This window comes from Lontra canadensis, unplaced genomic scaffold, assembly GCF_010015895.1.
Source record: "Lontra canadensis isolate GAN:19392208 unplaced genomic scaffold, GSC_riverotter_1.0 scaffold75, whole genome shotgun sequence".
Classification (NCBI taxonomy): Eukaryota; Metazoa; Chordata; class Mammalia; order Carnivora; family Mustelidae; genus Lontra; species Lontra canadensis.
In genome coordinates this window covers 391,196-411,320 of record NW_022631069.1, presented here as the reverse complement: position 1 = coordinate 411,320, position 20,125 = coordinate 391,196, and the positions used below count along the sequence as shown (strand labels likewise).

At 41.0% G+C, this 20,125-nt stretch overlaps 1 protein-coding gene across 17 annotated transcripts in view; it reads left to right on the top strand.

Moving 5' to 3' along the window:
* The window catches only part of PDE4DIP (phosphodiesterase 4D interacting protein), a 206,668-nt gene that overhangs the window by 150,282 nt on the left and 36,261 nt on the right, over nucleotides 1–20,125 (top strand). For 16 of the 17 annotated variants that reach the window (XM_032881284.1, XM_032881287.1, XM_032881291.1 and 13 more), the window contains 6 exons: nucleotides 1,073–1,189; nucleotides 1,571–1,708; nucleotides 2,553–2,665; nucleotides 3,800–3,927; nucleotides 14,197–14,282; nucleotides 19,623–19,855. In XM_032881284.1, coding sequence (XP_032737175.1) covers nucleotides 1,073–1,189; nucleotides 1,571–1,708; nucleotides 2,553–2,665; nucleotides 3,800–3,927; nucleotides 14,197–14,282; nucleotides 19,623–19,855 — 815 coding nt within the window. Of the gene's footprint in view, nucleotides 1–1,072; nucleotides 1,190–1,570; nucleotides 1,709–2,552; nucleotides 2,666–3,799; nucleotides 3,928–14,196; nucleotides 14,283–14,558; nucleotides 14,679–19,622; nucleotides 19,856–20,125 lie in introns of those variants that run through there. The other variant, XM_032881295.1, reaches the window with a different exon arrangement.

The window sequence follows — 20,125 nt, the reverse complement described above, 5'->3', positions numbered from 1 at the left end:
CAGGAGTTACATTAACTGAGGTCCTTCAACCTGGAAGGAAATGGGAGGAGAAGCATTTCTTCCTAACATGCCGCAGGAGCCCAGAGCATAAAATACTTTGAGTAGTTATAAATCATCACCAGCCCATATAGTGAACTATCAGCATCGGTGGAATTCGAAGTAAAATTTTTACTGCTTATAACTTACATTTTATATCTTAAAGAAACAGGTGCTGCTTTCTTTAGGAAGCTTGGCTATACCTTAAACTAGCTGTGTGTCATCTCTCTTCTTTGTCACACCTATTTCCTTTAATTATCTCCAGATAGTTCCTTACAGGGGGCGCCTGGGTGGCTCAGTCAGTTAAGCTTCTGCCTTCGGCTCAGATCGTGATCCCAGGGTCCTGGGCTCGAGCCCCGCGTCGGGCTCCCTGCTCAGCGGGGAGCCTCCTTCTCCCTCTGCCTACTGCTCCATTGCTTGTGTTCTCCCTCCATCTCTCTCTGACAGATAAATAAGTAACCCCCCCCCCACCAAAAGTTCCTTGCAATGTGTACTTACAAATAACTTGCCCTTACTATAAAGAGTATATGGATCTGTAGAATCTGCAGGAAAGTCATTATAACCTCGAGTTCTGAGTCTGCTTCCTGGGGAGTTCACATTCTGGATCTCCCCCTTCCTAGCTCTGTGACTTTAAGGAGCCTGTGCAATTTCTCTACACCTCAGTCACCTCCTCTGTAAACTGGGGAATAGTAGAGTTGTGATCCTACAGGGTTGGTGGGAGGATTCACCCATCTGCTCATTTTTGAAGCAGCACAATAAGCTCATTAATTAAGCAAATTTGAAATGTTTTCTAGTGCTAATTAAAGTGAAGGGCATCCTTAAAGCTACCATCCACCTCCCATAAAACACCCTTTGGTATCCCACCGTGTGGTTTATTGATCTGACCCAGTTGAGCACTATTCATCTTGTAGTTGGCACTTGCATGATAGGCTGATGGTGATACAACATGGAAGAACCTTGGCCTCAGGGTTAAAATGTGAACGTGACAGATGTTGCTTCCTCTGCACACTGACTCCAGGATCTCTTCTCCCCACAGATGGAACTTTCTGCACTACAGTCCATGGTGGCCGTGCAAGAGGAAGAGCTGCAGGTGCAGGCTGCCGACATGGAGTCCCTGACCAGGAACATACAGATTAAAGAAGACCTCATAAAGGTCCTTCCCAGCTTTCTCAAGATCCTTGGAAGTGATTACAGCTCAGAATACCTGTAGGGCATCCTCAAACGACATTTGGATACCCTGAGTCCCTTGACCAGTCCTTAGTTCCTTAATGCACTGTCAGTTTGAGCCTCTTAATATCACCATATTCTTTCTGACTTATATTGGCGTTGCTGAAATTTCACAAAGAATGTACTGTTTCATATGGCTTATCCATATTCCGCTTGCAAGTACAGCAGCCTGTTTCAGGGACATCTGCTCCTTTTCTCCTCTGTTAGATAGCCATCAACAGCCCCGAGGTCAAGAGTCGCATGCTCCACTGACTGAGCCGGCCAGGCGCCCCACATTTTTATTACTAGTTTTTTTCTTGACTTTTAGGATCTGCAGATGCAACTGGTTGATCCTGAAGACATACCAGCTATGGAACGCCTGACCCAAGAAGTCTTACTTCTTCGGGAAAAAGTTGCTTCAGTAGAATCACAGGGTCAAGAGACTTTAGGAAATCGAAGACAACAAGTAAGTCATTGGAATATAAACATTTTTACAGTGGAACAAATGGTGGAAAACCTGTCAATCTCAGTGATCTCTGAAGGGGTCTGTTAATGGAGCTTCATAGAGAATCTCTGCTCTGAAGTTGCCTCGCCTTGGTCAGCCTCAGCAAGAAGTGCCCCTAACATTTGTAATTCCTTTCTAGCTACTGCCTTGTAGCTGACCTCTCTTCAGTGCCAGACTTTTAAAAAAGACCTAGTTGCCTGTGCTCCCTGTCTGTTATCCTCTCTCTCACAAACTACTCGTTTCACTCCAATCCTGGCTTTTAAGTCAAGCAGTTCACTAACACAGACCTCTCTGCTGGCTGTGTTACATCATGGCTCATGTTCTGTACAGCACTTATTGTAGGGCTCACTGCGACACAGGTCTGTGATTGATGGTGTCCCCTCCACCCACTACACATAGTACACTTATCCCTAAAATAGAGCTTGGCACATAGAATGTGCTCAGCAAATATTTATTGAATGAATGAAGAATACCAGTAAGTCCTACTGTATGTCTCCTCCTGCCCTTCCTTCCTTTCCCTTGCACTCCCTTCTCTCAGCTCTTCCCTGTGCTTCTGGCATTTCTCTCCTCTTCCTTCTTGCTTTCATGTTTGACTTCTGCCCTATAGTTTTAAAGATTAGAAAAAAAAAAGATAATATGCCATTGATTTGAAAACTGTAAAATATAATAGAGAGTTTAAGCAAGTAGGAAGAGTGAATTTTTTGGTCCTAGTGCATGCAAGTCCATTCCTTTGGCGGCTTTCTCAGGATCTGCTGTGGCTTCATGTCTCATGTCTGTCTGCGTATTGCTTCTGCTGTTTCCTCAGTTACTGCTGATGCTCGAAGGGCTGGTGGATGAACGGAGTCGGCTCAATGAGGCTCTGCAAGCAGAGAGACAGCTCTATAGCAGTCTGGTGAAGTTCCATGCCCATCCAGAGAGGTAGGAGAGTGACGGCAGTGTTTACCCTTCTATTCCTCTTCAGGTGCAGATGCTTATGATCTCAAAGCAGGGAGGGAAAAAAATCAGACAATTACTAGGAATACTCAGTTTGTCATTTGTTGTTTGTGGACCTCTCAGAGCCTAGTGTTTAAGTCTTAAGTCAGAAATAGTGCCTATCTCATATAGCTACACACTGATCAAATGAGACTTGTCAGGTGTCTACAGCAATGCCTTGTGTACAGTAAACACTCAGTGTTTTCCTTTCCTTCCTCTGCTTCATGTCCTGGTAAGGGCTGTTCCGTTCCACGAGTGAGGATATAAAGGGTATTGATACCGAATATCATTGAAGAAAATATATTTATCATGATGGCTGATATCAACCCAGAATCACTGATAGCCATCATGGTGAATATATTTGCTTGTACTTCTTGATTTTTGGTCATATATATTATATCATTCTTGTTCATTTTATATTCCCCCCCCCCTTTTTTTTCTCATTCTGCCTTCTCCCCTTGTCTCTTTTGCTTTTTCCTAATTTTTATTTTTTTACTATTCATTTTCTTCTAGGCGATTGTTCAGTTTAAGCATTCTTTTTCTTTCTACTTCAGGTAAATGAAGGCAGAGGAAAGATACAATAAGGACCAGTTGATTATATTACTTTTTAAAGAATCTCTGGATCTTTAGTCTCTATGAGCCAGATTCCTTTTCAGAGCTCCGTCTGGTCTGGTTACCAAATGAGAGAACACAGATCTTCAGTAGTGCTTGGCTCAGTCCTACTTGGCTCAGTAATGCTTCGGTTTGCATTTAGTTTTTCCTGGATTTTGTTTTTTCAGAAACTAATAATCAAGAAGTGAAATTTCTCTTATGTTGGCTATACAGACATAAGTCCTAGGATCTATAATTTTATGTGATACTGGCCCACAATCTAGCATAAAGAGGCAAGCTTTAAAGAAAGGAGACGGCCTTGCTAATCTATCTGCAGTGAAGGATAACAGTGCCCAAACAAAGACTGTGTTTACTTATTGTGTCCTAGAGAGCATCCTTTAGAAAGTCTCATGGCTCTTTGGAACTATACGTAGACTCATTATAGTTGGTGGCTAATCCATTTTCCTTCCATGTGGCATGTTTACTCAGCTCTGAGAGAGACCGAACTCTGCAGGTGGAACTAGAAGGGGCCCAGGTGATACGCAGTCGCCTAGAAGAAGTTCTTGGAAGAAGCCTGGAGCGCTTAAGCAGGCTGGAGACCCTGGCCGCCATTGGAGGTGGGGAACTGGAAAGTGTGCGAGTTCGTCACAAGCATGCCTTCTGAGCACTGGCGGGTCAGCCTGCAGCCCAGGATGGAAAACCTTATTTGCACTAACCCGAGAGCTTTGTCTGACTGGCAGAATTAAATGATGACTTGGTAACGGTAGAACTGTTACAAGTAGCATCAACTACAGAGTGAAACTCACTTTAGTCTACCTGTATGGCACTGTACATACCATCTCGGAGTTGAGTGGTGGAGGTTACAAAGTGTATACCTTTTCAAGCATTCCATTTCAGTTTTCCCACCCATATTCACTCTTTTCCTTGGCCCCTCCTTGTTCCCCCATCTCTTCCCCTGGGCCAATAAAGTTTATTCCTCCCCTGCTCTCACCGTCCATTTCATATGTTCCATATCATGTCACAAATGCATGCATGCGTATTATTTTTTCCATCAGCCAATTCCTGCTCTTTGAGATGAATTTTTTTAATCAAATAAAAGTTTCAAGATGAAAGAGAAAGAGATTAAATGTCTTTATAGGAATGACTTTGCAGAAGTGGTATAATCCTTATCAGAAAGTAATCAAAGCTAAGTCTTGCCATAGCAGACTACAAGTATTAGAAGGGTCAAGTCAGTGACAGGAGGCAAAGGCAGTTCAGGTGTTTATAGTAAACCTTCTCTGAGAGTGTTCCAGAGGTGATAATTGAATAATAGTGATAGTGAAATTAGATTAGGTACAGATTAAATTCCATTAATATTTTTCCTTTAAACCAAGAGTATTATGTAATCAGAACATGATTTCAATAAAAACTCATTTCAGTTTTCAAACATGGAATTTGGGGAACAGGGGTTGAGGCTTTCCCACATGTATTTCAGAGTCATGATTCGTTATGTAAAAAGCTCATTTCAAATGTAATGTTCCCTTTTAAATTCAGCATTACTCCAAATTACTTATTGCAGCTAGAGATTTGGTAGTGGCACGAGATGGAGTCCTACGTTTTTTCATGTTTTACTGCTTAAACATTACTCCATTAAAATAAGTAATAGGCTTTGAAGTGTTGTTAGAATAGTTTAGAAAGAAATGTCGTCGATCTGGGTTCGTAGGTTTCGGTCATTGAGTGCTTTCTTACGGCAGCATGACAGGCATGAGGAAGGGTGCTCTGGAGCTTGTGTTTCTGCTTGCTTAAATGTCAAGAGTATAAAAAGTAGTCAGGATTACTTTGGAGCTTTGCAGGTTCAACACCATGAGGTTTCATATTTCTGTTGGTTATAAATTTCCTAGATTAGAAGCTGAGATTTCAGGTTTTTAACATGGACTTCAGTGGACAGGGATTGAGGCTCTCCAGCACAATAAAGGTGACAGAGTACTCTTTCTCAACGAGGGGGCACACTATGAGTTTTCTGTTTTCCCTCCATTATTCACATGACTCTTTAATTTCTTTCACATTCATGTGTTGACATGGGTTGCCTTACATTCTAAATTCTGTCTAGCTTTCTGTAACCTTAGCCATGCCTGTAACAACAGATAGAACATCAGTCAAACCAAAGTGGACAGGGAAGAAAATGTTCTACTGGAGAAACACCCTGGGATTTTCTGATGAAATATTTTGCAAAAGATTGATAGCTGTAAGCCTTCCTCTTAATGAAAGGCTTTCCACTTTTCTTGGCCTTTAGGGTGGGGAGTCATTTAAGGAAGCAATAGGAAGTGTAAGCAGAACCACCCACTTTCCTAGTCTTCTAATCTTTAGAGAACTTTTCCTGCACAAAACTTTCTGTACTTTTCTAGAAGGAAAGAGGGGGTAACTGAACTTACAAAAATGTCAACCCAACAAAGACTAGTCTGCTGTATGATTATAAGACATTTAGGAAGTGTTTTTCCTAATTTTGCTAATAGACCAAGGAAGCTTTCTAAGTGTTCTATTAAGATTCAACCATGGGTGATTCTTGGGTTCTAATGGCTTATAGTGATTACAGTAATTTCTAATTACTACTCCTGCTTCTATCATCCTCCAAGAGTAGGAATTTCCCTTGGTATCTTGGACTGTTACTAAGTGTTAGAAATATTAAGGCAGCTGGATGAATATTGAGAAACCCAACTTCCTATTGAAAAATGATTGAGATAGATTAGTGGGAAAAAGTAAGTGAATTCTGATCCTAATTTGGATCCTGAAGAGACAGACTAACTTGTGCTACAGTTACTCACCCTTAATATTGGTCCTTGGGAAACATTTAAGATAATTAAGTGATGTTTGTGGCAAAGGATAAACTAAGCGGTTGATCCTGATACTCTAGATGTGACTAAAATCTGCTGCTAACGTCCTAGAATGAGGCTTGCCAACAGTGCTTACCTGGAGAGAGTTTGCTAGTCTAAAAATTTTGTGTGATGATTTGGCATCTTATTAGAGAACTCTGCTCTGATGAATTTTCTTCTGTAAACCCACATATAGATGATGCTGTCATTGGCCACGTCATTCATGGAATTCTACTTACCATGATACAGTATGATTCCATTCTCTCTCCAGGAGCACAGACCCTTTCTCTTACTGGATTATTCTACCTTTGTCAGGCATTTTTCAGCCTTACAGTAATTTTAGAGAAAGCATCATGGGCTTGTAGAACCTTGTGCTTGAATTAAAAAAAGAAAATCATCTTGAAATGAATGAATTAAACCTAGGTCATGATTAATTAGAAGCACAGAACTTAAATTGAGAAAAATCCATATTGATAGATTTGTTTTTACTTATATTTCCTTTTTGAATCATAGCAAATATACAAAGCAATGGTTGTAAGAGCCAGGGGAGATGATGTCTATAGTTCTTAGAGCTGAAGAGTTGAAAAGGACCTCCAGGAAGATTTATTTGAAGAGTGAAATGGAAGTCCTTTTGATCGATATTTCCCTTAAATGCTTTTCTGTTGCAGAAGTCTGACGATTATTAGGGCCTAGTAAAAGTCAGTGTTTTTCTGTTGTTTTCTTGTAAGCTATTTAGCCAAGTTATTATTTTGTAAAGGAACTACTGGGCTATTTTAATATTGTCAGCCTTTTGCTTTGGTAGGTGTGCTCTTATCCTGAATCTCACCCACACCTGCTTCTCCATTCACTGTGGACAGCAGCATATTTTTGGTACCTCTGCTTCCTTTTTCATAGTTTAAAAAGATTTGTCAGTGTCATTTTATATACAGTAAGAGAGCTATAAAGATTAAGAAAATTGTGACCTTTCCAGGATATTAGATCCTAGCCACAAAAAGTTTCCTGGAGGGCTCTTTAGTATATTCTCCTTGCACAGTTTATACCTAAGAGATGTCTGGGACAGATAAAAGACCTTTCCTAAACCTAAAAGACCTTCCACTTTGATGCTTATTTATGCTAATTTGGTATGTGGGCCTGGGAACTTTGGTTCACAGATTCAAAACAGTTCAAGAAAATTGATGTTAGTTCTGTCTCTGTTCCAGTTTGATCTAGGATTCTCTGATCAGGGAAAGGAGAAACAGATCAGACTATACCAAAAATTGCTTTTTTCATTGAGGAATAAAAGTTGACTTACCTACGGTCACTTCCCTTTGGACTATAAACCTTAAAGGGACAATACTTCAGTTCCTTAGCTTTCCTTGGACAGCTGGTATTAGCAAACCCTAGTTCCTGTTTGTTAGGGTAAGGTTGTTGTTTTTTGGTTCCATGGTCCTTTATTTATTTAAATTTTTGGAAGATTTTTATTTTTATTTATTTGAGAAAGAGCACAAGTCGGGGGGATGGGGGTGGGAGATGCAGACTCCCCACTGAGCAGGGAACCTGACTCAACTTGGGCTTGATTCCAGGACTCTGGGTTCATGACCTGAGCTGAAGGCAGATACCCAACTGTCCAGGCTCTCCTCATGGTCTTTCAATATGAAAAATATGAGTTTGATGTCCCTGAAAAACTCAAGTTGCCTCTTCAACTAGGGCCTCAGTAGTAATTCTGGAGCCAGTGCCCTGCAGGGATATGTGACAATAGGTCCCATGAAACTAGGAAGAAATGGTAGGAACCCATGCCCTGACAGTCCCCTTTCCATCTGTCCTTGTAGAAATAGTACTACAGGCAGATTAAATGAAACTGGCTTTCTTTTTCAGAAACTAACATCATTTGAGACCTGAGCATGTAGAATATTTTCTCTTTTAAAGTGAAAATTTAGAGAGCTTTTTTTCTCCCTTTGGTCATGAAGAACCATCGGTACTGTAGGAAGAGTAGCTAGGAATATGGAGCTTATATGAAGCAACCTGGTAATAAAAATTAGAAGAAATGAGTGAGTGGGACAATATATCAGAGTGATTTCTGTAGGTTAATAGTTTTTGAGTCTTACAACATTTTGGAATATGGATTTAAGACATCTTCTCACTAGACATTTAGAGTAATAACTTTGTTGAACAACTTTATTATAATTAGAAGACAGGAATGTTGCTTTTAAGTAGCTTGAGTATTGACAAAAGGTAAGTCCTCAACTTCTTTATATGTAATCACATGAGCCAGGCCGAATTTCCCAAATAAAAAATTTGCATTGTAATTTGCTTCCAGTAGAGGATGAGAAGTGGAAGGGAAACAACATGTAAAGCTGACAATATGAATTTTACCAGATTTCAAAAAAGAATGATTAAACTTACAAAGTGATGTACTGATTCTTTTTGCATTACTTTCCCTTTATGTTGTTTAATGTCAAATTCCAGAAATAAACTTTTTTATTTATCATACTGTTTTCCTTTTGCCAAAGCTGGAAGGATATAACCGGAAGTTCGGCAAGAAAATCTTAGATAGAAAATAATACAAAGAACAGGAGTGTTAAGTAGATGAGCTAAATTGGTTTCTTTGTTCCCTTTAAAAACTCATAACTGTCTAGCGCATGCATGTAGCTTTGCTTTTAGTATATAACATAAGTCTGTAGTGCTTCCTTTTGCAATTACCAAAACCATTGCTCTAAAATACCAACCTCTCAGTCTGTAAACTTTAGAGGCATGTGTGTGTACAAGTATGTCCTAAAAGTCATGAATTTCTGTTTCCACGAAGTATTCAGTTTGATAATAAAAGCAGTTTTACCTCTATCACTTAAAATTTTGATTGTAGGGCTGTTGAGAAAAAGTAAAGTGATTTCATAACCATTTAAATGAAGAAGGAAGTGACGTTAAATGTCCAATAACTTGGTGTTAGATTATTTATAGGACCATTTTCCCACCCAAATAAGCTGTATATTTTCCTCTGGAAATTCGTTTCTCTCATTGTTAAACTGTGTTAACATTTGTGCTGAAGTGGAGAGTGTTCTTTTTAATACATAAGTGTTAGAATTTCAGCTACTTTAGTTGAGACACAGAAAATTGTTACTGATCAAATAAAAGTATCAAAGGCCAAACAGTAACCATTTGGTTTCATTCTTGAAAAGATGGATGTGAAGAGAAGTAGAGAAAGCTCATGTCTTTTTTGTTTGTTTCCTTATAGGAGAATTAGTATTAAAAATCCAAGTCAAAGTTAAGGCTCTGGAATGAGTGAATGCTTTTGTGATTTATTTAACTAGAGGAGGGAAAAGGAAGAAACCTGGATTGTTCTTCTCTCAAGGAAGTGAGACTAAAGAAACAGAATTTCATTTCCCCCCAAAATGTGAAATGAACTCCTTTCCCTTAAAAAGTCTTTCTTGTTCTCCTTGCTGAAGGAGAGCAGTAGTAAGCAGGATGGAGGTGTGAGGAGTCAGCTTTTAATGGTGGGTGGTGCTCCTCCCCTAAATGTTCCTGGAAAGGCCTGCTGCTTGTGTTCTTTGAGGAAAAGAAAAGAAACCATGAGCAGGAGGAACTCCTTGATGTTACAGAATTATAAGTCCCTTGGAAAACTGCTTTCTGAATAAAGTACAAGCTGGAAAGCTGCATGAGAGGTGTTGCCATCCATAGACCAAGCTACACGGTAAAGGGGCTCGGCAGACAGCAGGGGTTTGGCCACAGACACCAGTTTTCTTTCCTAGCTACTTCTGTCCCATGAGCAGAATCTGTCTAGTGGAAGACTTCTACTTCTCAGCAGAAGCTTATGGAGGACTATATGAAACCTTAAAGTTCTTTTTTGGTCCTGAAGGGAATGGATGCTGAGTTTGACGGGAGACCTTTTCTGTTGGATTCTGTCATACAGCATCATCATACTTAAGTCAGGGACAGTTAGTTGGCTCATGACATGAACATGGAAGAGTTCTCGTAATAATGAGCACATGGCAGGTGCCTAAGAGTGAAGGTGAGATGTCCCAGAGCATCTGGTACGAGAGCCTGGTGCTCAGGGGAAGACCAGCCAGGGGCTTGGCACCGCATGCTTACTCATGCTGTACAGTTTTTGTTCTTTGAATCCCCTTTCAAAATTAGTCAAATAGGATTTCTGCTATGTTCTGAGTAACTACATGGGATATACCACTCCTTTTTTGTTGGTTGAATATAAATAGCTTAAAGGGGAAACAATAATGACTGTAGAGTAGAATTTAGAGAAAATGGTTTTGTCATAACCCAGTTTGGGCTTATTACTGAAGAATTAACAGTCTATGATTTTTCCTCTAAGGTTTATTCACACATGATGGAGTTTTAAGGCAGTTATAATGTAATAATGATGAATCCTATTTGTAAAGCACCTGTCCAGAGGAATTCATCCTACTTTACTGACAACTCTGTTTTTTCAACTGTCCTGTGAAGGAGAGAGACCAAAAGTATTACTTCAAGCATTCCATTGGGGGAAACAGAAATTCATAAGTAAGGAAGTACAGATAAGTGCAATCAAGATCATCCAGTTATAACATTAAGTATAAAATTTATCTCTGCAGATTACACTTAGGTTCTGTAGCCACGTTTTTTTCAGCCCACAGACCATGTCAGTTTACCAGTGATAATAATGCTTAAAGGCAATATTTAATGCATATACACTGTATGCCAAACACTGTTCTAAGCACTTCAAACACAACAAATCCTTTGAAGTTCACTAATGAACAACTGTATGGAGTGGATATCACTGTTTCCCCTACTTAGTAAGTAAGGAAACTGAGTTACAGAAAGGTTGTGGCTTGCCTAAGGTCACAGAACTAATGACAGAAGCAGAAACCAAACCCAGACAGTTGGGCTCCAGGGTCCATATTCTTAATAATTAATGCCATCCTCAATTTTAAAATCTCCACAAAACTATCCATTTCTGTTTCAATGATTAAAAGAATTACATGTGCATGACACTTAGATTTTCACAGAAGGATTTACAGTATTTTGTTTCTGTGTACTTTATCAAGTCAGCTGGTGGAGAAAAATTTTCTAAATCTAGAAGGGAGTTTGGGGCACGCCCTCCATTACATATATGGGTCTGAGTGTAGAAATTTGCACAAACCACAATTTGGGAACCGCCATCAAAGCCTCAAATAAAAAAAAAAAAATGTTTAATGAAATTTCTTCTAACGTGTAAAACTTAACCTGGATATAAAACCTGGAGAAGAAAGTTAAATTTGAAGCGACAGACTCTTACTTTTCAGAGTATCTCAAATAATAAGCAGTAGGTGCACCAATATAAAGTATAGTAGATTTAAATCAGAAATTTAGAACATCACCAGTTAGTTCAGAAGATAGCGTTTTGTTGCCTTGTAAAAGCTTAGAAAAGGATAGTCCCTCAAAAAAGAGAAATTATTGTCATTGATTAAAAAATGATAACAAAGGTGTCTAGTGTAAACCTACAGGGTTTTATGTGGAATAACTTACTCATTTCAATTTTTTCTATAAAACTTTTTCACCTTTATTCTAGCCCCTCCCCCCCACAGCCTTCAGCATTCTAATTCAAATTGGTAAAAGGCTGAACAACTGTTGAAGCTATTCTAAAGGAACTACAGCAGACTAAACTAGCTAAAAATAAATAAGGAAAGCAAAACTCCTATGTAGTAGAACGTTAGGATGAAATGGGCAAGCTTACTTTGTCTCCTTTTAACTCCTGATGAAGTCAAAACCGTGGTATTGTGACCCTGAGTGAATTACAGAGAGAACATTACCTAAAAATGCAGGCATGGCATCAGAAAGGCCAGCAAAGGTAAGTGGAGGACAGAACATGTGAGATGAAAGCCTTCAAGACCAGTGACAGTCACTTTCTCCAATCGTCCCTCAACCTTACTCCTGCAACCTAGCCCAGGAATCCCCCTGGGATGTGGGGCAGCATGGCCACACAAGCCCCCAAGAAAAACAATGGAGATGAGTTCAACTCATCCAGCTGAGCTTTCTTCAACCACAGGAACATTCTCTAGCCCGAAGCTCAGAGGAGAAACAATGTGAGAACCATGTTTTCTTAATCTGTCATTGAGTGGGACATTCATTTCCTTTACAAAGAAAAAATAAAAGATTCTGATCTCTACTGTTGTACAGGGAATGATTTTCCAAAATAAGCATAGTAAGATATGGATGTCCACAAGTGAATTAGCATCCTGGATTTCAGTTGCCAAAGCTTAGGGAGTATCTTCATCCATCTCTCTGCAGCTACTATTGTGAATGAGATGGTTCTGGGTCTGGTTTGAAAGAGTAAGTATTGGAAATCCCTCTTGCACAACATCTGTCAAGGAATCCCTAACAATCTGAGTGGTGGAGTTACCTCTTGTAGGTAGGACATTATTGAACAGGGCACAGGAACTTGGTCCAACCTTAATACAACATTCATGGAATGAGTCATAAGATTAGGTTGTTAGGGCAACATACTTACTACCTTCTAGTACTTTAATAAGATTGGCCTGGGTCATTGCAAATACTCTGGCATGAACTTGCAGATGACAAGAGATGGAATGAAGGTGTGAGATGGTCCTGTTCACCTTATCTGCAGAGAGGATAGTGGATGCTCATTATTTATCCATGGATGTCTGAGCTCAGGAGCAGGTTCTTTGGTCTTGGAGGAAGAAGCAAAGATAAAGAGCTGATTTGTCACCAGAAGTTGCCTCTGTCTGAAAGTCCGGAGACCTGACTTCTTGACACAGCTCTTGTCAGGACTATCTGTGTAACCGTGGACAAACCACCTAATCTCTTTTAGGGACAGGTTCCTCGGTGGCCATAAGAGGAGTTTTAATAGGTTGGTTGCTGAGGCCAGAATCAGAATGACATCTCAGGTTTCTCTAACTTAGGCAGTTTCTATAAGACCTGTTCTGTAGACATGGGGAGTGTTATGGTAGATTTTCTTTGGTGTTAAAATGAATTAACCATCATAAATTCTCCCAACTTTAGAAGAAATCAGTAATGTGGGCCACAAGTCTTAATCTAAAATTGGATGGACAGTCTTTTATTATAACAGATATGGAGAGGAAGAAATGCCCTAGCTCTGTTCGGTCCAATATGGTGTCCATGAGCCCTGTGTGCCTAGCTGAATTTAAATTTGAATTAAATAAAAAAAAATTAGTTCCTCAACCACCTTAGCCCATTTTGAGTGCTCAGTAACCACATGTGTCTACTGTATTGGGCAGCACATGCATAGAATTACAAAAAGTTCTATTAGTCAACAGTGTTTCAGATCTCTGCCCAGACCACAAACTGCAGCTATTGTTCCTCCCTTAGTGCAAGACATGGATGTTTGTGTCCTCGGATGACTGTGTCCATTTTTAAGAAACAAAAGAATGTATTAAAACTCACTTGGAAGTAGAAGAACTATAAGAAACCCTTCAGGCAAAAGATGCTGGGGGCATTGAACAAGAGTTTGAGAGAGAAGGGGAGGATAAAGGAAGGAATTAGGAAACACCAAAACTATTCTGTACCTTGAGTCTTGACTGGTCCTGAGCTTCTGCAGAATACACAGTCCCTAGAGGGGTGTTCCTCAGAGGTATGGTCACTCCATGATCCCAGATATGGAAAAGGATGAGAAAAGCAGGTCTCCCTTAATCCCTAGGAAATCAGGGACCCTCTCAATACTTGATGGTGGGGAAAAAGTTAGTCATGTTGGGCCCATGTTTCAAAAGACAAAGTTGTTACATAGCCAGGTTGGCAGGACAGGAAATAGTTCAGGCTTTCTGGAAATAGGTGAGGGGGTAACCACTCTATCTAACAGCCAGCTCCTTAGGTACAGGTCCGTGCAGTCAAAGTCAGTGAATGTTTTAAGTCTTAAGCTTAAATATTAGAAAGTATCAGTGATATAAGTCTTTTCTGCAGATTTGGTACAGTGGTTCCACCTTCAGCCCTGCTGGCTAGGGGCCATGCATATGGGGGAAAGGAAGAAATCAGAGGCAGATGGCAAAAAGTGTAATTTTAGCTGCTGTCTGAAAGCCACCTGTGAAGGGAATCACCTTTCTCTTCTGGACTCACTTCCAGGTGCGGCTGCAGGGGATGATACTGAAGACGCAAGCACCGAGTTCACAGACAGCATCGAGGAGGAAGCTGCACACAGTAACCAGCAAGTAAGTCCAAGTCAGGTTCTGGGTTCCCAGGGTGGCAGGCTCATAGCCCTTTGGGGTCTGGTAGTCTCCTGCAGGCCTTGTAAGCCTAGAGTAAGAAGCTACCTTTTTATAAAAACCACTTCCCAGTCTTCTTTCCACCCTCCCTGATCTTCCCAGCCATGTTGCCAGCCAACCCCTGTCCTCACTCCACTTTTCTCTCCGATCTACCTTTTCTCCCCCCTCCTTCTATCTCTTGCTCCTCCTTCCCACCTTTGCCCCTATGTACCACCTATATAGCTCTAGCTTCAGAAGAATGTTTACTTACAACAAGAACATGGACAGTTCCCCTTTTGGGTTTTTGTATCTGAAACACACCACAGAAGACAGGAATTCATCGGAGGGCTGCTAGGGGAGGTAGCAGGCCCAAGATCCACTTCAGGAAAGTGCTGAGAACCTCCAAGGGGATCGGAAATGCTTCCAAAGCAGGTATCTGTCTTGGTGCAATCTCGTTACACAAAAGAGAAGTCTGTTGGACAACCTGACAGACCACCCAGGTTGGGACACATCAGTGACCAGCAGGTGACACTTCAAGAGCAAGCCTCTATCAAACCTCAGAACTTGGTACCCAGGGCTGAAATACTGTTCATACCAGCCGTCACTGAAGGTGTAACCAGCAGTTCACAAGCTCAAGAGTTGAATGCCTTGGACCTCAGAGATTAAGTCACTGACAGTGATCCCAGTGCACTCACTGGCACTCCTGTGTGTCTCCACCTTGCCCAGTGACACTTAGCAATCACACCTCCTACATGGACTGTGCCTGTGAGTCTCTGAGTTATTAAGGAGAAAGTGGATCATTTGGTATCTGTCCTTCTGCAGAAGTAGCTGGGCTTTTCCAGTTTTAGCTTCCTTGGAGCTATTAGAGAAACTGCTGGGAAAATGAGGCTCTCTGGGTCTGCCTCTATACCTCCTGTATAAGAAAAAGAGGAGACCAACAAAAAGAACCTACATGAGCATTCCTCAAATCTCATTGGACATGGCATAGTCTTTGGCTCTTGAGGACATGAGAGCTGTCTGGGATACCTCACGTCCTCAACACCATTTCTTCCCTTTCTACCAAGATCCCCTTTTTGTTGCTCTAGCTGTACCTGACCCTTACTTCTCCCTTAAATTCTTGCATGAATTCCACTTCCTTTGCTTGAACAGCTTCTTCTAAGTTTTCCTAACCAATACTTGTGACTTTAATTATGTACAGCATTGCCTCTCCGGACAGGTCTCTCTGCCTCCCACTCCTTAAAGTCACTGAGGGACTCTGGGGAGAAGAGAGGGATCTGCAAGATAAGCAAATGTCCATTCTAAGAGTTAGATTGGGGTATCAGCCGGTCATGTGGTTATTGCTGCTGTGGACAGTATTAGCTCCAGAAAAAGTGAACAAGAGACATGGATGTGAAGACAGCCAGATTCTGATTGACACGATCTTAACTATGAGTAGTCATGTGAGCCCTTCGCTCTAGTTCTCAGTTGTAGGCAAACTGGTTTTTAAAGTTATTCCTTCCTCAACCTTCCTTCCTATAGTCTAGCATGGGGCAAATAACCAGATGACATTTTGAGAAGGTCAGTTCAACCCTGGACTAAACCTTTTGCATTGGGGCAAGTATATTTCCCTTGCAATGGCTGCCCTACTGCTAGGCAGAGATACTTAATGAATTATTTGTTAGCCTTTGGATAGGGCTCATGATGGACAAATTTATATACCTGCTGGATGGAGATATCTTGGGTAAGCATAATTTTCTTTCCATCACCTTTCCTTGAAAATCAGTGTCTAGTTTTGTGTAGGAGGAACCTTGGTGTATGAAATCATTGTGAATTCACTTCAGCTTTTCTGGAGTTTGAGGGCATGACTGTCTGGCTGCCAAATAAATAAAGCTTGTTTTGCCATAACTCTTGTGTCCAGATTCTCAAAACTGTGTTTGCTGTTTTCTGGCGAAATAGTCTCTTACAGTTAGGCTCTGAGTTCCTCTTTGCCATATCCTTGGAAGGTAAACTTTATTCAACACCAAGCTACCTTCCTACCTCAGGTATACACAGACTTCCCCTAACAAACACATCCCACATTGTGTTCCTTCCAAGGCAAGAGCTATCTTTTGGCCAAAACAAGTTGCTTCATCCTTATTTTTAGACTCGTTCACATCTGGAAGTCTCAGGTCTGGCTATGTTGGTAATTTTCCCCAGGTATCTCCCACAAAATCTCATTCTCAAGCAAATGTAAGGTCTCTAATAAATAACTAGGAAATGCCCATGAAATGAATCAAGCAGTGACTTTCTTCATTTGAATGTGTGCAACAGAAAAAAGTTATCAAGTGTCAAATGCAATGAAGGAGAAAAAAGTAGATGTCATGTGAAGAACTTGAAAAAAATCATTAATGCCTTTCACATGTGTGAGAACTGATTTACATTGTGAAATATGTCATAGGGTAAAAACAAAACAACGTGATTCAAACAGGAGATCAGACTTGCATATGAATTTCTGTAGGGTAAAAGGAAACCCAGCACACACAAAAGAGGTTTAATTATACCATGGAAGCAATAGAACAAATGAATTAGGAACTGGCCAGTGGGGAGGATCCTGTACGAGATATAATTAACAATAGACCTCATACTAACACCACACATACTGAAAGCCCTGGGGTTTTATTTGGGAAAACATATAGAAATGTCAACTTTCCATAGATGAGCAAGAAAAACTGATTAAAAAACTAGATTCGGAGTAATTTTTCATGCATTTACATTTCAATTTTAAAGATAAGTTAGCTTCCTCTCCTAGAACCCAGATTAGCTGGGAAACAAATGATAGCTCTATTTTCTAATTTTAAAGTGGGAAATTAGACCAGGTGTACCTTCAGGTCCTTTCTGGTATTGACATTCTGTGGTTCTTTGTTTTTTATTTTCAAAGAAACTAGGTGTATTTAAATCAGTGAGAGATAACATGCATTCAGAAGGCAGTTTAAAAATAGATAGGTATAGAAGGGGCACCTGGGTGGCTCAGTCAGTTAGTTGGGCATCTAGTCTTGATCTCAGCTGAGGTGTTGATCTCCAGGTCATGAGTTCAGGCCCCATGTTGTGCTCCTCCCTGGGTATGGAGCCCACTTAAAAAAAAAGATATCGTTAAAATGAGATTTTTTAAGAAATTTATTTATTTGAGAGAGAGAGCACGAGCGGGGGGTAGGGGAAGAGGGACAATCAGACTCCCTGCTGAGCAGGTAGCCCAATGCAGAGTTTGATCCCAGAACCCTGGGATCATGACCTGAGCAGAAGGCAGACACTTGACTGACTGAACCACCCAGAAGCCCCAAAGTGAGTTGTTATTTTTAAAGAGAAAGAACACTTAGGTTTTAGCAAAGAATAAAGTGCCCATATTCAAAGCTGATGGTAATGTTTATTTATTTATTTTTTAAAGGTTTTATTTATTTATTTGAGAGAGAGAGCACAAGTAGGGACAGGGGCAGAGGGGGGAGCAGACTCCCCACTGAGCAGGAAGCCCAATGTGGGACTCAGTCCCAGGACACTGAGATCAAGACCTGAGGCTGAAGGCAGATGCTTAACTGACGGCGCCAGCCAGGTGCCCTGCCAATGTTTATTTTAGTTAAGTTCGTTGAAAAGGGTTTATATAGAAAGGTAACATCTCATAGTTTAAATGAGGGGTTGAGGTCCTAAATTTTCAAAAGTGGTTTTATCCAGTCTCCCTTTATTTTGTCCCAAGTGCTTGGTGACACATGTGGAGATAGGCCAACCTTACTGAGCCCAGTAGGAGAACAAGAGAGGCAAAAGTCAGGCTCAGAACCTGAGGAAGGCCTGGGAAATGAGCAGCTGTGTCTACGCATCTTTCTTCATTCTTTTCGTTGCAACCTCAACGGCTGTGCTACTGGCAAATTCATGCTGTGAATCAACTCCACCCATGCAGCCTAGGTCTTACCGAGCTCCATTACGAGCAGAAGTCTGTGGCTTTGTGCCAGGCCAAGCAGCTCTGTCAGTCATTGTTCCATTTAAGTGGCTCTGGGCCCTGTTCTGTTCTATATATTTGTGACCTGAATGAAGGTATAAAGCATGTAATTAATTCTACAAATCATGCCCAATCGAGTGGCTACTACTTGATTTATGAAGATGCACACAAAATATTTTGGAAGACTTTGATCATTGAGAAATGATTCTGGATAGCCAGAACGAATTTACCAGCAACAAGTACAAGCCACACTGTTAATACAGGTAGAAGAAACAGCACGAGCCCAAAATAGCTGTGGGACAGAGGTGGGAAATTGGGAGGTCAACATAGACCCGAAACTAAGTAGAACCCCAAAGTGCAGTCGCCGAGAGGAGAAAGAAGCAACATAGCATTGGGATTAATATTAAGATTAGTATTAAGTATTAAGATTAGTATTAAGATTAATATTGGATGGATAGACAGGAAACCCTTGCACAAAAATACTTAGTCATACACGGAGTGGGTTCTCATACTCAGGTTTTGGTTTCTATACTTTTACTTTTAAGAGTGTGGGGGAAACTGGAGAGAAACCCAAAATGAACAATAAGAAAGTCTTTAAAAAATTCTCCTTTGAGGAAAAGCTACACGATCTGCTTGAGTTGACGCACTGAGGAGTAACTTCAGGAGTATCCACGGAACATAGAAAGGTGTTGGGAAGTTGTTTTCCACCTTGTTTTCTCCTCAGGTGCTTATATTTGTAAAGATAGTTTGCCTGTCAGCATCAGCGCAAGAGTGATAAGCAACAAGTGGGCAGGTGGCCTCACTTTAACTTCTCCGTAGTTTTGGGGTGTGATTCTCCTGCTGCCAATGAAATTAAGCTGCTGTTTTACCTGTGGCTGAGTGCCTCCTGTCTCAGTCTTCCTTTTTAGGGCATGAGGTGCAGGCTTGGCCTTAGGCTCTGAGAGCTGGTGTCTCAAGCTGAGATCTTTATAGTCAAGGACTTGGATAGTGTGGCGTGAAGGAAATTTCCTGTTTTGTAAGAAGCCTCTCAGGAGATTCGGTTCCCCAGGGAGAGAAGAAATCAACATCCACACTCTGGTCCTGTGTAAACCTCAATTGTTTGCATTGGGTTTTTATTTATGATGGGCTTGTGTTTTTTTTTCTCACATCTGGATGCGGCTCTTCTGCCCATGGCGGCAGTTCTGAACACTGGCTCTCTCGTGTCCTCCCCATCCAGACCAGTCTCGAGGGCCCTTATGGCTGAGGAAGTCCTTAGGGCGAGCTCATTTTAGGGCTTTTTTGTTCCCATTAATGGCTGCCTTTGCAATCTGATGTTCCTCTTGGATCATCTCTCATGACCTAACTTCTTTATGATTTTCTTTCAGCTCATCAAGGTGGCCTTGGAGAAAAGCCTGGCAGCTGTGGAGACCCAGAATGTATGTCTTCCTCCTCCTTCCTCAGCAGGAGGGGACAATAACAGAGGTCTTCAGGAGGAAATGCTCCACCTGAGGGCCGAGATCCACCAACACTTAGAGGAGAAGAGGAGAGCTGAGGGGGAACTGAAAGAGCTAAAGGCTCAAATTGAGGAAGCAGGATTCTCCTCTGTGGCCCACATCAGGTAGGACACCACCCAGAGGAGGTGGTCGCTGCCCATCGGGAGGTCACCACAGGCAAGGGAGTTCACCTTGCTGCAACGAAGGCATTTGTGCTGCTTTAGGGCTTTCTGATCCACATCCCAAGCTCCGTGCATTAATGGTTCAAATTCTTAAGAGAAAACTCAATATTAGATAATGGTGATCAAATTATTTAAATCTGGTCTTAATTCCGTGTAATAATGCCCATTATTAGCCATAGAGTCACAAGTGAAAATCTCCTGGTGTATGACAGG